This window comes from Musca autumnalis, unplaced genomic scaffold, assembly GCF_047663935.1.
Source record: "Musca autumnalis isolate F117 unplaced genomic scaffold, ASM4766393v1 scaffold_3, whole genome shotgun sequence".
Taxonomy (NCBI): domain Eukaryota; kingdom Metazoa; phylum Arthropoda; class Insecta; order Diptera; family Muscidae; genus Musca; species Musca autumnalis.
Window position 1 is genome coordinate 117,324,788 of NW_027411866.1, and position 16,922 is coordinate 117,341,709.

General features: G+C 34.8%; 1 protein-coding gene across 17 annotated transcripts in view; it reads left to right on the forward strand.

The window, feature by feature from the left end:
- Window positions 1-16,922, forward strand: part of LOC141397624 (anoctamin-1) — a 67,630-nt gene that overhangs the window by 34,403 nt on the left and 16,305 nt on the right. For 10 of the 17 annotated variants that reach the window (XM_073974175.1, XM_073974171.1, XM_073974169.1 and 7 more), the window contains one exon: window positions 4,906-5,276. In XM_073974175.1, coding sequence (XP_073830276.1) covers window positions 4,941-5,276 — 336 coding nt within the window. In that variant the 5' untranslated portion in view covers window positions 4,906-4,940. Of the gene's footprint in view, window positions 1-4,905; window positions 5,451-16,922 lie in introns of all 17 variants that reach the window. The other 7 variants (XM_073974165.1, XM_073974163.1, XM_073974164.1 and 4 more) reach the window with 1 other exon arrangement.

A 16,922-nucleotide genomic window follows, 5' to 3' on the forward strand; every position in this document is an offset into this window, starting at 1 on the left:
AGACTAAATACCAAATTTTAGCCATTTCGTTGGATTATTGTGGCAACAACCTTCAAAATACTGAAAATCGGGAGATATTGTTCTATGGGGCTATACCCCCAACGAAGACTAAGTACCAAATTTCAGCCATTTCGGTGTGATAATTAAAACGAAAATCTGAAAATGTAATAAAATGTTTTGCTCATGAGTAGCATTAATACAGCAAAAAATAAAGGAAATCAAAAACCACTTTTTGAAAAGTGTCCGATTTCATTCAGAAATCCCCATATATAACTCAATCAATGTCGTAAAATTGTAAACACAATTTCAATTGAATTTTTCACTTTGATTGAGTGTTTTTGTTTTACTTTCCATTTAAATATTGTTGTCTTCATTAGCATGCCGAAACGTTCCAACCTTGTGTGCTTGCCTTTTATGAACTCATTAATATATTGAAAACATTTTTGCTCATTCTTTATACGCAATTTCACAAATCAAAAGTTATTTTTTAAATTTATAAAGAAATAAAATACTCACGTAGTTTATTATTGCTATTGATCTTTTCAAATATCTTAATGATTATTCATCGCAAAAAAATGAGTTTTTTTTTGTTTTTGGCTGAAGAATATACGCGGATTTCTGTGAAAAATCGGACAAATTGCAAAAAAGTGGGTTTTGAATTCCTTTAATATTTGCTATTTTGATCCAAAGATATCGATTTTAGAAAAAAAAATTGGAATTATCTCAAAACAATGTGCAAAAAATACCCATTAATTCTTTAATATTGGTGCAAATCGGATTGTGATTTTGGTTTTTTTGTCAGCTATCTAATAAAAAATATAATTGCATTGTTCACTACGACGATTCGAATTACTACCAAACTCCTGTTTTTTTAGAAATTTTTGAATTTAATATTTTTTTAAAAAACAGAAACAGAGTTGTCGTCTTAGTGAAAAACAACATAAAACAATTGCACAGTGGGTTTGGTAACAATTTTCGGGATTTAATATTTAAAATCAATATACAATCGGTGGCAGTACCCTTCGATTTTTTTTTTTTTTGTATTAAACTACGATTTACCACAAAAGTTTTAAGTCCTATTTGTTAGTGGGTTTCGAATAAGTACTATTTTTTGTTTTTGTAGACATTTTTGATGACTGAAAATAAAAATGAATCAAATATTATGCCTGTCCGTGTACTCGATAATTTGTAATAATTATTACAAATGTTTCGAATTTGGACAGTTGTATAAAGAAAAAGTTGCTGAAAAAAGTGTTTCAGCAACATTTAGTAAGTAAAAAGACACACCAATTAAAAAGAAACAGAAGTTTGGCAGTAGTTCGTACGAATTTAAATTGGAATCGTCACAGTGAGCTTGGTAGCAATTTTTTGGATTTAATATTTAAAATCAATTTTTATCACTGATTGTACTCTTCATTTTTTTTTTTGAATTTTTTATTAAACTACGATTAATTACAAACATATAAGTCCTATTTGGTAGTGGGTTTCGAATAATTAATAATTTTTTTGTTTTTGTAGAAATTTATGTTTGACTGAAAACAAAAATGATTCAAATATTTAAAAAAAAAGTAGTTTTGGTAGTTTAGTTAGTTAGTAGTAGTTCGAACGAATTTGAATTGGAATCGTCTTAATGAAAAACAACATAAAAATTTTGCACAATGGCTTGCTAACAATTTTCGGGATCTAATATTAAAAATCAATTTTTATCACCGATTGTACTTTTCGTTATTTTTTTTTTTTTTTTTTTTTTTTTTGAAAATGTTGTGTATTAAACTGCTATTATTTACAAAATTGTTAAGTCCTATTTGGTAGTGTTATTATTTTTGGCAATATTTTTTTATACCTGTGTGAAATATTTGTTATTATACCAAAAAAATAAAAGGTTACATTTATTTTCATTTGTTTCGTTGTTTTATTTAGGAATTTAGATTAAACATCTAAGAAATTTAATCATTTTTGAATTTTGAAAATGGTTTAGAAATTTGTGTGGCAGTATTAGTGGGTATTACTGAGTGAAGTTTTTGTATGTATATAGTTGATCACCCAACGTTTCAAACACAGTTGGCGAGTAGTCTTCTCTATAACCTCGAACAGCTTGACATGGTTGACGGTATCGAAGGCCTTCGATAGGCCAAGAGCCATCCTCTACTGATATATGTGGCTGTGGCGTCTAATGCTGTTGTACTCGTAGTGCTATGCATTTTCCGAAATTCATGTTGATGTTGGGGAACTGGAAACCAGCTTCTCATCGTGGGGAAGAGTAGCACCTCTAGGATCTTTGCTACTGGCGACAAGACAAGAGTGAAATCTGCCTGTACGACTCACCTCCGCTGGTACCATTGCCTTCAGATACAATATGGGTGGTAAACAATAAGCTGAGGACACTTGTTAAATAGTAAACTGCGTATTCATCCAGTTGCTTAAGCATTACCAACGATATTCGGTGCGGGCCAACGCTTTAGATAATTTCGGCATCTGCAACATCGCCTATCGTAAATTGTGGTGTTATTCGCACACCCCTCTTCGCCTTATCACTCTCATGGTGCTCTATGAACTGCCCGTTAAAATAACACGCGCACCCCTTTGTGTCAGTTACTGTCACGCCGTTGAAAGTAACAGCCGTTCTGTTATCCTTCTTTCCCGGATTCGAGAGTGATTTAACCGTTGCCCACAATTCACTTAATCCTGTACCAATATTGCATAGATTTAGCCACTTTTTCTGCGTATGTTCGCCTACTTGCCTCTTGACTTCAAGAGTAATCTCTCTAACTCTCGGGTCTTCAGGGTCCGTACGACGAAGCTCATCACGCACATTTGCTGGTTCGCTACTACGGCTATTCGACCAGCAGGTATGTAGCGAGCGGCTGCTGCAGTGATGATGTCCCGGAAAGTTCTCTCAGCTACCCAAAGATCTCAAGGAATGGGCAACTCTCTGAAGCGGTGATTGGTAAAATCTCTGAACCCTTGCCAAAAAGCTTTTCCATGGTTAAGGAAAGTACGGCGTTTAGAGGTTATGAAATCGGGTGATCCATTTACGGAGATGATGATAGGGAGGTGGTTCGAGCCAAGGTAAATGACGGGTTGCCAGGATACGTCATTTATCAAACATGGTGCCACAATAGAAAATGAAAGGGGCTTACACCTGGTAAGTTTTTGCGGATTCTGAAATTAAAATATTCATAGATGAGAAAAATCAAAAAACAAAAAAAAAAAACGCCGGAGGGATTTTCAAATAAATCGCGGTCAAAGTTCACATTTTTTGCATTTTTTAGGTTTTCACGATTTTGCTTGTAAACCGCAAGTCCTATCGTAATGGGACTAAGGAATATGTTGTAGCTGTGCACATTCTCTAAAGCACTGACCCTAATGGTATTTTCGTAGGTTTTACCATTTTTTGAAAGAAGTTCAAATTGGTACAATGGACTGACTGTAGCGCCTCCTTATAAAACAATGTCATGCACGGTGCGCCTTAACTAAATTTAAATGAAAACCGCTTACACCTGTGAAGTTTTTGGCGGAATCTGAAGCAGAAATGTTCATAGATGATAAAAATCCAAAAAACAAAGATGATTTTCTCATAAATAGCGATCAAAGTTCTCATTTTTAGCGTTTTTTAGATTTTCAGGGTTTTGCTTGGAAACTGCAAGTCTTGTCGTAATGGGACAAAGGAAAATGTTGTTGAGGATTTTCACTGCTACAACATTTTCATTAGACCGATTTCGATAGGACTTGCCGCTTCCATGCAAAATCCCAATTTGAACATCTATATCTCAAAAATGGTTAAAACCTACGAAAATACCATTGAGGTCAATCTTGTAGAGAATTTTCACAGCTATAACATATTCTTTAGTCCCATTACGATAGGACTTGCGGTTTCCACCCAAAAATATGAAAACCTAAAAAACGCTGAAAATGTGAATTTTGGCCGCGATTTATAAGAAAATCCCTCCGCCGATTTTTTTGTTTTTTTTTTTTTCTTCATTTTTTCTCATCTATGAACATTGAAGTTTCAGAATCCGCAAAAACTTCCCAGGTGTAAGCTCCTTTCATTTAAAGTTGGTTAAAGCTCACCGTGAGGAGCGTCTTCATTCACCGTGCAAAACGTGGAGCTTTCAATTTGCTCGGCCAGCGCTGTAGCCCTCTGGTCATTACCTAGGACGGAATGCCAAAGCTCATGATGACGGTTATTGTCCTCTAAAGCGAACAAACCCAGTGGTGAAAAAATTTCTTCATCTAAAATTGTGGGCATTGGTACTGTCGTTACAGAAAAGAATATTCCATACAAGTTCAGAATATTTTATGGTACAGGGTGTAAAAGTTTAGCATTTAACGCTTTTTTACCTGTAATTTTTTAATTCTTTATATATAAAATTATTGACTGGGGCTACATTTGTTGTAGGGTTATAAGAAGCTTGTATCTATATTTATAATTTTTGTTTAAATGTTTAAATCTGAAATGCAGTTTCCATTAACGAAGTAGTGGCCACTTGGCAATAAAAATATAATTTGTATATATATTTGAGCACTTCAAAGATACATATTTATCAAAACCAATAAATATTATCACTTAATAACGATAAACTCTAATTAAATATTTGCCCGGCATTATTACCAAGTTCATAATCATAAATATTTAATATGTACCTTCATTATCTAATAACCAACCATATCATAAACTAATCGATTACCAACAAAACACTACTGTCAACCTATGCGCACACATCTATCAACATTTTGTATTGTAATGAATCTATTGTATTCTCTTGACTTGTTTGTTGTTTTATTTGTAGATGTCGTAAAAATGTCAGTAGTTAGTTAGACGTTCGGTTTTATTATTGATCTTTACCCAAGTGTTTTATGACAAATATAAAATGTTCATATTTGTTTTTTCTTGTTCTTTTGCAGTTCGAACACACGATTACGATTATCCCGAATCGGAAATGGATGATCGTGAAAGTTTATATTTCGATACTATTTCCCTTGCCGATTCAGAGGCTGCTGCGGCGGCAGCAGCTCATCGCAAATCATTGTCACAATCACGCAACACAATCTACTATTCAGCTGCCGATTTAGCCGGTGATGAAACACCAGCTAGACGTTCGAATAGTATACGCCTTGAAAATGGTCTAAAGGCACGTGCTTCATGGAATCCCAATTATCGTCATTCATCGCCGTTGGATCATTACTTGCCATCGAATACAAATGGTAATGGAGCGGCGACAACATCAGCTGTGGGTGGTGGTGCAGACTACACAGATGCCGTTATAGCTGCACAGGTAATGGCTCTACAGAATGGTCGATCAAACTACATCAATGCAACAGGTGCCAGTGAGGCAGCACTGCACAACATGACCAACGATATGGAAGTGTCTAGACGTCTGATACAAAATAGTGCACAGAATAGTAGAGATAAGAAATTGCCAATTACATACTCGCAATGGAAATTTAGGGTAAACAATTCTTCAATTTCCCCTTGTTTTGTTTACATGTCTTTACAAACAGCAACAACAAAAACACACAATTGGTTATACGAAAAACAAAATTTAAAATTTCACTACCAACCTCTTCCTTATCCTTCTCATCATTTGCATATATCATTACACTTAAATTCCACATAAAAGAAATGCACAATTTTTTTGTATTCTGCACAAACTCTATTTCTCTATTTTAATTGGTTTATTTCATTGTTTAATTGGTTTTCATAATTCATTTGCTTTCATTATCTTTTATTGGTTACATACTTTATGATAAGCACTATAATTCTTTCATGCAATTTTCTTAATTTCATTTCTTTTGAAATGCCTTGATCCTTGTATTAATTTAAACAAAATTTATTTCTATTTTTATGCTCTTGTGTGTGTGTGTGTCTGTTCGCGCTCTCTAAACCAGCAAATTTTGTTATGTTCCTAATTCACACAAAACAATACAATGTTTAATGAAAACGCTTGCGGGAACGGGTAATGGCAATTTTTTCCAACTTTATTTGATTTGTTTATTTTGCAATAGTTCATTTAGTTTTGGAATTATTTTAATTACCTTTTGGCTTTGATTAGTTTAGAAAAAATAAATTGATAACCCACTTAACGCTTGACTGCATGGACACTCTGTTGATAAAGATTATATTGACCTTGTTATTAACTGTTTGGGCCACATTTCTTAGTTATTAGAATTGAAAACTTTGCAGCCTAAAAATCGTTTCAAAATTAGCCAAATAGAAAAATTATTATAAAAAGATTTATTCATTGAAATTTGTTCTTTTTGTTCGTACATATAACATATTTCATGGCATCCAACTACTGTAGAAATTTCATAATTTGTAATTCAAGCGGCCAGCAAAAATTTACGAATTTTTGGGAATTAAAATTTTGAGGGATATCGCTTTAACAAAACAAGAACTAACGGGGGCATACTAATGGTCTGTTCCAGAACTGCAAGAATCTACTATTTTTTTGCGATAACATAAAGGAAAATTTGTTATCGTAGTAAAAAAATAGTTCTGGAACGGAGCAAATATTATATACAATAATTTCGGAAAAACAATAACAATAGAAAACGATCTTTAAAATATATATTTATACGCCGTCATTACTGGAAACGTAAGGAGTTATTTTCCTGGCGACCTGACTTAACGCCCAACGGACATAACGCCCTGACCCCTAATTTTGGGCGTTAAGTCCGCCCCCATAGCGGACATAAGGCCCATATTTAAATTTATACGGGTTTTCCAACAATTTGTGGACAAAATGGACCCAACATTACAGTACTGTGATCGTTATGTTTTTCTTGAGTTTCCTCGAAACAAGGTTTACAAGCATGCACAATTTTGCAAACATGCAATTTTATTTTTAAAACATGTTTCGTATAAAAGATTTATCTGACGAGCAGATTGGCTTGCATCTCCGAATTCCCTATCATCTGCATATGTTTCGTCTAAAGCCACTGGGGATAGATTGATTTTTGATCTTATTGGTTCTCATTTGTAGGAACATTTTGGATGTTACTTGTTTATTTGAAAGTTATTGTGGTTTCTTGTGTGCTTGCGATACTTCTGCAACGCAATAAATAAAACATTGAGTCATAGAGGAAACCTGAATATGCTGGAAGCGATAGGGCAAAATTCAAAAACGGTATATTTTATAAGAAATCGCGCGCGCTGTATAAAATATACCGTTTTTGATTTTTGCTCCATCGCTTCCAACATATTCAGGTTTGCTATATGACTCAATTTTATTTTCAATAAGGAAACAATTTTAAATCCATATTAACATTTAGCATAACAACTCACGAAAGCGATCGCGCTGTATAATTTAATTTTAAATAATCAAAATCTATAGGTTTTATCTAAGACCCAATTTTTAATTCACAATAAGAAATAAATCATTCAACACGCTGTCAAACATTACGTTTTGTCATTGTTCGTTATTTGGAAATGTGCTAATAAATTCCTTAATGAGATTTCTTTATGAGTCCAATTGGCTTAAAATCAACTGAATGATGTTTACTATTTTAGGGATCAATCAAATCATCTTTGAAATCTACTTAACCATTATAAAACCTGAAAGAGTCTACGATTTTAAAATTTTTTCTTTTTAAATTTTGACAGACATTTCAAAAATAATAGATTATTGTAGGTTTTGGAGCTCAGCAATTGAAACCGGCGCTGGATTACAAATATTAATTTTAAATAATTAAAATATGGAAAAAAAAAAATAATATTTTGGGCGTTATGCCCACTTACCACGCGGACATAACGCCCAAATTTTTTGGCATTGTGTCCGATTTTTATGTCCGGAGTTATGGCGGTCGTAACTCCCAATTTTATTTTGGCCGTTAAGTCCGGGCGGAAATAACGCCCAAAATTAATTTTCGGTGTTATGTCCTTGGGCGTTAAGTCAGGTCGCCTTTTTGCCTTATTTCATAGTGGACAATTAGATCTTAGAAATCCTTATAAATGCATACATAGAATAGGGCAACACCGGCTAGACTTGCATCTGGATTTACATATAAAGATCATTTTTTGAGAGTAAATTTTCTATATTCTGGGAACACAGAATTCCAATTAATAACAAATTCGATAGAAAAATGTGACTAAAATCTTCAAAACAATATTAAATGGGGTTTACATGGAAGGTATGTTTTGCATGGTATGTTTTGTACCTGTAATAACGTTTTGTATCTTTAGGAATGAAAGAAAGTTGTATACCCCCAACGAAGATTATATTCCAAATTTCAACCATTTCGGTGGATATTGGAGCCAATACCTTCAAACTACCGAAAATCGAAAATCGTGGACAAATATAGACCTTTATCAATACCAAACATCCTAGGAGTAATAGCAACTTCTACACCAAATTATAAGGCTCTATTTTTATAACCTCCACCATAAAATGGAGGGTGCAATTACATTTGTCATTTCGTTGGTAACACATCGAAATATTCGTTGGAGACCCTATAATCTATATATATTTGTGATCAGTATACAATTCTAAGTCGAACTAGCCATGCCTACAGATACAGCTCGTAATTTTAAGACAGAACTTTATAATTTATAATTTTGTATAGAAGTTTATATAACTCCTAGGCTGTTTAATACTGAAATAGCCCACATAGAACGGTACCTCTGGATTTTTGATATTTTGAAGGATTTTCCTCAATATAAAACCGAACTGGCTGAAATTTGGTATTTAGTTTTCGTTGGTGGTATAAAACTTTCCACCTGAAATCTGTCGCTACAGGAAAGTTTTATTTCAGCCATTTCGGTGGGTTGCTGGGGCCACAACTTTCAAAATACCGAAAATCGGGATGTATCGTCCTATGGGGGTGTATTAAGACGTGGACCTATACCAACAATTTTCAGGTGGAAAAGAAGAAAAAATACAACATTTCAGCCATTTCAGTTCTACAGTACAGTTCTATGGAGGCTATATAAAGATGTGCGCCTATGCCGACAAATTTCAGGTCGAAAGTTTTATTCTACCAACTAAAACTAAATACCAAATATCAGATATTTTGGTGGGATATTGATGCCACAACCATAAAACTACTGAAAATCGGGAGGTAACGCTCTATGGGGACTATATCAAAACATGGACTAATATAGACCTTTATCAATACCAAACATCCTTGGAGTAATATCAACACCAAATTAAAATGCTCTATTTTTATAACTAACACATCGAAATATTCATCGGAGACCCTATATTCTTGATCAGGGTATAATTCTAATTCGATATAACCATGTACGTCCATCCGTCCGTCTCTTGAAATCAAGATACAGCTCGCAATTTGCAAGATACAGCTTTCTAATTTGTTATAGAAGTTTCTATTACTCCTAGGAAGTTTGATATTGCAAATGGGCTATATCGGTCCACGTTTTGATATAGCCCTCATAGAACGGTACTACGGTATTTTTAAGGTTTTAGTCTCATTATCACACCGAAAAGGCAGATATTTGTAATTTTGCCTTCATTTGGGATACTAAATGTTCCATATGAAATTTGTCGATATAGGTCCACGCCTTAGTAGAGTCCCCATAGAACAGGTTGTGGCTTCAACATTCCACCGAAATGCCTGAAATGTGGTACTTGGTCTTCATTTGGGGTATTAAACGTTCCATATGAAATTTGTCGGTATTGGTTCAGGCCTTATATAGCCCCCATAGAACAGTACCACCCGATTTTCGGTATTTTGAAGGCTTTAGCCTCATTATCACACCGAAAAGGCTGAAATTTGGTATTTAGTTTTCCGTGAGGGTATAAAACCTTTTCCCAGAAATTTGTCGGCATAGGTCCGCGCTTTCATATAGCCCCCAAAGAACAGTACCTCCCGATTTTCGGTACTTTGAAGGTTGTGGTCACAGCAACCCACCGAAATGGCTGAAATTTGGTATTTAGTCTTTGTTGGAGGTAAAAGTCTTTGTGACTGAAATTCGTCGGTATAGGTACACGTTTCGATATAGCCTCCATAGAACCGTACCTCCAGATTTTCGTAATTCTGAAGGTTGTGACGTCAATATCCTACCGAAAGACTGAAATTTGGTATTTTTTCTTCGCTGTGGGTACAAAACTTGTCGACTGAAATTTGTCGGTATAGGTCCACGTCTTCGTATAGTCTCCAAATTTCAGGTGGAAAGGTTTGTGCCTCAAAGAAGACAAAATTCAAAATTTCAGCCATATCGGTATGATAATGAGGCTAAAACCTTCAAAATACCGAAATTTGGAAAGTTTCCTTCTATGGGGGCCATATGAAGACGTGGACCTATACATACAAATTTCAGGTAAAGAGTTTCATACCCCCAACGAAGACTAATTACCAAATTTCAGCCATATCGGTGTGATAATAATGATAGAACGTTCAAAATATCACGAGGTACCATTCTATTGGGTCTATATCAAAACGTGGACCGATATAGCCCATTCTCAATGCTAAACATCCTAGGAGTAATAGCAGCTTCTATACAAAATTATAAAGTAGCGTCTCCGACCAATATGTTGATGTGTTGCAAACGGAATGACAAATTTAATTATACCCTCCACATTATGGTGGAGGGTTTAAAAATAAAAATACGTAGAAAAGTACCACTCTTCTTTCATCTATTGACAATATTGAATTGAATACCTACCAGCTAAACAACCGAAGTCCGTTTCTCCAATAAATTTGTATTAGGGGGTTTTCAGATTTTGTACCCATTTTTGAATGTGTGAACAAGTCGACAAAAAATATTTCGACTACAGCTTAAAGATAAAGGAAATATTATAGCGCTAAAATTGCATTTTATGCATTAATTGCAAATGGTTTGTCAGATACTGTAACTAAGTTTGCTTTTTCCGTGAAGATACCCGAGTCGTAGATTTGATAGATTGGGGATTGCATATTTAGTTTTTGTAGTGAATAGCAGCATATCTCAGTACAAATGGAAACTAATCAGAGACGAATATTACCACATCGTAAGCATAATGAACCCCCGTAATCCCCAGATCGTCACGTTTGCTTAGGATTTTCTTTATTACAAGGAGTCAAAGCAGTGGCGTGATCACCCCTCCCTGTAAATGGTTCCACCAGATTTTACATAGAACTTTTTCCCACCAGAGAAGCTAAGGTGTATTGCATTGTTATAAGTTTGTTTTTCCGAAAAATCATGTAACACCAAAGTTCATATCTCGACGAGATAAAGTGATTTTGAGATTCGCCCGTTAAAATTTGTAATCAATCCCCGAGGACGACAAACAAGAAACTTGCAATGTAATCTCATTATCAGATAATATTTATCGGGTGAAATGGGCCAAAACTGTTGTTTGAAAATTGGTACAATTTTAAGTATAATGACTATATCTTTATTCCCCCGCACGTTATATGTAGAAGAATAACTCTTGACCTTTCCATTGATGCTGATGTACGTGGTGAGATAACATATTTACAACCTAGTATATACAGGGATCCCACAGTTTTAATTGTTTGTAGTGCAACCATAATCAGGTTGGAGGCCGCAGTTATATTTTAATACTAACAAATAAGAGGTTTGGTCAAGAAAAATGCCAATAATTTTAAAAAATGATCGAATAGTATTTAGCGGGTGAAATTGACCATTGTGCGAAAAGTGTTCAAGTTGTAATATTCGGTCCAAATTTTTAATTCTGGTGCCATATTGCGACAAATTAGGAACACGGAACTTAAAAACCAACCTCTCCTTTTATTTAATTATCAATAATGTCAATAATAAAAACACTGTGCTACAGTGAAAATTTGCAGCGGTTCTGATGCATAAATTCTGTTTTGGAGTCCATGGAAGGCGAAAATAACTTTGGTTTCTTTGGGTCACTTCGTTTTTTGATTTTGTAACGGTAAATGTAGTAAAAAATGGGGTTTCTTGGATTTTCATCTTTAAACGGGCAAAACTTCTTTTTTAACAACGGTTTTGTACATTTTTTTCTTTTCTTGAAAGGGGAAAATAATGTCTTTAAACAAGCCATAATTGTTTAAAATCGGTTATCTAATGACAATGTTATAGTTGTTAAAGTGTGAAAAAATAGCATTAAAAAAACAGGAAAATGCTTTTTTTCGTGCTCTAGGCAGCGTAGAAGATACCTATTAATTTTATTATTTACTCTGAGCAAGGAGGAAATTTAGTCAGCTTTCAAAAATGGGAGAAATTAATGAAATCGGTTGCAAAATATATGAGTCATGAAATTTTTTGTGTTTAAACTATTTGGTTTTTAATGCAAGTTCGTCCCTCTGTCAGTCTGTGGTAATCACTCTAGCATCCACAAAAATTAACATAGGACTCTGAAATATTTTTCAACCGATTTCAATAGTTTTTCTCATTTTGGAAAGCTAACTAAATTTCCTCCTTGTTCAAAGTAAGTAATAAAACTATTAGGTATGTTTTACGCAGCCTAGAGCAAGAAGAAAAGCATTTTCCTGTTTTTAATGCGATTTTTTTCACTCTTAAACCACTATTACAAAGTCATTAGTTAACCGGGTTTAAACAATTATGGCTTGTTTGAAAGTCACACTTTTCCTATTTCAAGAAAAGAAAAATTATAGAAATCTGTTGTTAAAAAAGAAGTTATGCCCGTTTAAAATTTAAAATCCAAGAAACCCCGTTTTTATTACATTTACCGATATAAAATCAAAAAACGAAGTGACTCAAGGAAACCAAAGGTATTTTCGACTTCCATGGACTCCCATAAAAAAGAATTTATGGATCAGAACCGCTGCAAAAATTTTTTGTCAACTTGTGTATCACAGTGTAATTGATACAAATATATCAATTATTTATATGAATAACATAATGTGTCGCAATCATATAAAATAAATTCCGTGGAAAACAGTTCCCAGACGAAATGGTGTAGGGTATCACATAGTCGGCCCCGTCCGACTATAGCCGTATCATACTTGTTATACCCTCCACCATAGTATGGAGGGTATATTAAGTTTGTTTTTCCGTTTGTAACGCATTGAAATACTCATTTGCGACCCTATAAAGTATATATATTCTTGATCAGGGTAAAATTCTAAGTCGATCTGAGCACGTCCGTCCTTCCGTCCGTCCGTCCGTCTGTGGTAATCACTCTAGCATCCACAAAAAAGGAGATAGGACGCTGAAATTTTGGGAAAATGCGTCTTTTGTTTGCAGGCAGGTCAAGTTCGATGATGGGCTATATCGGTCCACGTTTTGGTATAGCCCCCATATAACGGTACCCCCCGATTTACGGTATTTTGACGTTTTTAGGTACATTTTCAGACCTATTTGGCTATAATTTGACATTTAGGTTTTTAAGTGTCAGTAAACATATAAAACAAAACTTGTGGACATAGGTCCACGTTTTGGTATAGCCCCCATATAACGGTACCCCCGATTTACGGTATTTTGACGGTTTTAGCTACATTTTCAGACCGATTTGGCTATAATTTGACATTTAGGGTTCTTAAGTGTTAATAAACATATATAACGAAGCTTGTGTACATAGGTCCACGTTTTGGTATAGCCCCCATATAACGGTACCCCCGATTTACGGTATTCTGACGTTTTTAGCTACATTTTCAGACCGATGTAGCTATAATTTGACATTTAGGGTTCTTAAGTGTTAATAAACTTATATATTAAAAGTTGTGGACATAGGTCCACGTTGTGGTATAGCCCCCATATAACGGTATCCCCGGATTTACGGTATTTTGACGTTTTTAGCTACATTTTCAGACCGATTTGGCTATAATTTGACATTTAGGGTTCTTAAGTGTCAGTAAACATATAAAACAAAACTTGTGGACATAGGTCCACGTTTTGGTATAGCCCCCATATAACGGTACCCCCCGATTTACGGTATTTTGACGGTTTTAGCTACATTTTCAGACCGATTTGGCTATAATTTGACATTTAGGGTTATTAAGTGCTAATAAACATATATAACCAAGCTTGTGTACATAGGTCCACGTTTTGGTATAGCCCCCATATAACGGTACCCCCCGATTTACGGTATTTTGACGTTTTTAGCTACATTTTCAGACCGATGTAGCTATAATTTGGCATTTAGGGTTCTTAAGTATCAATAAACTTATATAACAAAAGTTGTGGACATAGGTCCACATTTTGGTATAGCCCCCATATAACGGTACCCCCCGATTTAAGGTATTTTGACGTTTTTAGCTACATTTTCAGACCGATGAAGCTATAATTTGACATTTAAAGTTCTTAAATGTCAATAAACTTATATGACGAAAGTTGTGGACAAAGGTCCACGTTTTGGTTTAGCCCCCATATAACGGTACCCCCCGATTTACGGTATTTTGACGGTTTTAGCTACATTTTCAGACCGATTTAACTATAATTTGACATTTAGGGTTCTTAAGTATCAATAAACTTATATAACAAAAGCTGTGGGCATAGGTCCACGTTTTGGTATAGCCCCCATATAACGGTACCCCCCGATTTAAGGTATTTTGACGTTTTTAACTACATTTTCAGACCGATGAAGCTATAATTTGACATTTGAAGTTCTTAAATGTCAATTAACTTATGTGACAAAACTTGTGGACATAGGTCCACGTTTTGGTTTAGCCCCCATATAACGGTACCCCCCCAAATTACGGTATTTTTACGGTTTTAGCTACATTTTCAGACCGATTTAACTATAATTTGACATTTAGGGTTCTTAAGTATCAATAAGCTTATATAACAAAAGTTGTGGGCATAGGTCCACGTTTTGGTATAGCCCCCATATAACGGTACCCCCGATTTACGGTATTTTGACGTTTTTAGCTACATTTTCAGACCGATATAGCTATAATTTGACATTTAGGGTTCTTAAGTGTAACTAAACTTATATAACAAAAGTTGGGGACCTAGGTCCACGTTTTGGTATAGCCCCCATATAACAGTACCCCCGTTTTACGGCATTTTGACGTTTTTATCTACATTTTCAGACCGATTTAGTTATCAATTGACATTTAGGGTTCTTAAATGTCAATAAACTTATATAACTAGTGGACATAGGTCCATGTTTTGGAATAGCCCCCATATAACGTTACCGCCCGATTTCAGGTATTTTGAGAATTTTACCAACAAGTTTTAACCGAATTATCTGTAATTTGAACATTTGACATTTAAAATTCTTAGTGGACACCACACCTCTCCACCAAAAATTGTCAAGAAAGCCCCCATATAACGGTACCTCCCGATTTTCAGTAATTTGATGATTTTAGCTACAATATTAAACCGAACTAGCAGTAATTTGACATTTGAAGTTCTTAGTGGTCACAACACCTCTCCATCAAAAATTGTCAACATAGGTCCATGTTCGGATATAGCTCCCATGTAACGGTACCTCCCAATTTTCAGTAATTTGGAAATTTTAGCTACAATTTTTAACAGAACTAACTGTAGTTTGACATTTGAAGGTTGTAGTGGTCACCACACATCTGCATCAACAATTTTCAACATAGCCCCAATATAACGATACTTCCCGATTTTCGGTACTTTGAGGATTTTACTTAAAATGTTTAACCGAACGTAGGTCCATGTTTTTGTATAGACCCAAAACAAACCTCCCGATTTTCCGTACCTTAGCTTTATTTTTTGGACGAACTTTCTGTAATTTGAAATTTAAAAGTCAACAAAAATTCTGCAACAAAAATTGTTGATTTAAGTTCATATTTTCGTATAGCGCAGATACCTCCGAACTAGCTGTTAATGACATTTGAAGTTCCCACGTTATGTACCGATTTTCGATATTTTGAGGATTGTAGCTAAATTTTTTAACCGAATTAGGAGTTATTTGACATTAAAGGCTCCCATCAAAAACTGTCAACATAGGCCCATGTTTTATTATAACCCCTATATAACAGTACCTCCCAATTTCTAGCCCACCAAAAATTGTCAACAGTTAGATATAGGCACCATAAAAATGGGCCTCCCGAATGAAGCATTTTCTGTACATTATCTGACATTTTAACGTACTCACAGGACAGGAATGAATATTTTATGGTGGAGGGTATGAAAAGTTCGGCCCGGCCGAACTTAATGCTTTTTTACTTGTTTTTGTTCTAAGGGCTTCTCAATAGAACTAACGATTTCGTATAGGCGTGTGTCTGTCGAGCGCCTTTATGTTTATGTACTATATTAGACAGTACGAGTAGTTCCGCTATCTATCAGCTACATTGCTGTAAATGACATCACAGGGTAGGTCAAGTGTTGGTGCATTGGTCCATGTGCATTGTTGTCACGAAGTTCATGAACCTCGCCATGTTGTTGATTTGTGGAGGCTTCATTTTGGATCTTCGGTAGGGTTGTGTGCACAGATGAAAGTGTTTTATATTTATTTTTTATCATGTCACATTTTTGTAAAAAAGTTATAGTTACTTTTTTCATGTAATGTGGTGTATTATTGAAGTAAAAATATATATTTTTTAATTGCAACTATTAGGTATGCTTGTTCATTGCATTATCTTCTGGACTTTTTATACCCTCCGCCATAGTATGGGGGGTATATTTAGTTTGTTTTTTTTTTCGTTTGTAACGCATTGATTTATGCATTTCCGTCCTTCCGTCTGTGGTAATCACTCTAGCATCCACAAAAATGGAGATAGGACGCTGAAATTCTATATAACGGTACCGCCGTATTTCAGGTAATTTGACGTTTTTAGTCATTTAGGGTTCATAGTGATCAGCAAACTTCTATTCCAAAAATGGTGGACATAGGACCATGTTTTGGTATAGACCCTATTTCAGGGTACCTCCCGATTTTCGGTATTTTGTTGATTTAAGCTACAATTTTTAACCGACCTAGCTGTAATTTGACATTTGAGATTCTCAGTGGTCACAGAACTTTTTCGTCAAAAATCGCCACATAGGTCCATGTTTTGGTAGATAGCCCCCATCTAACGGAGGATTTTATGTAAAAATTTTTAACTGAACTAGCTGTAAT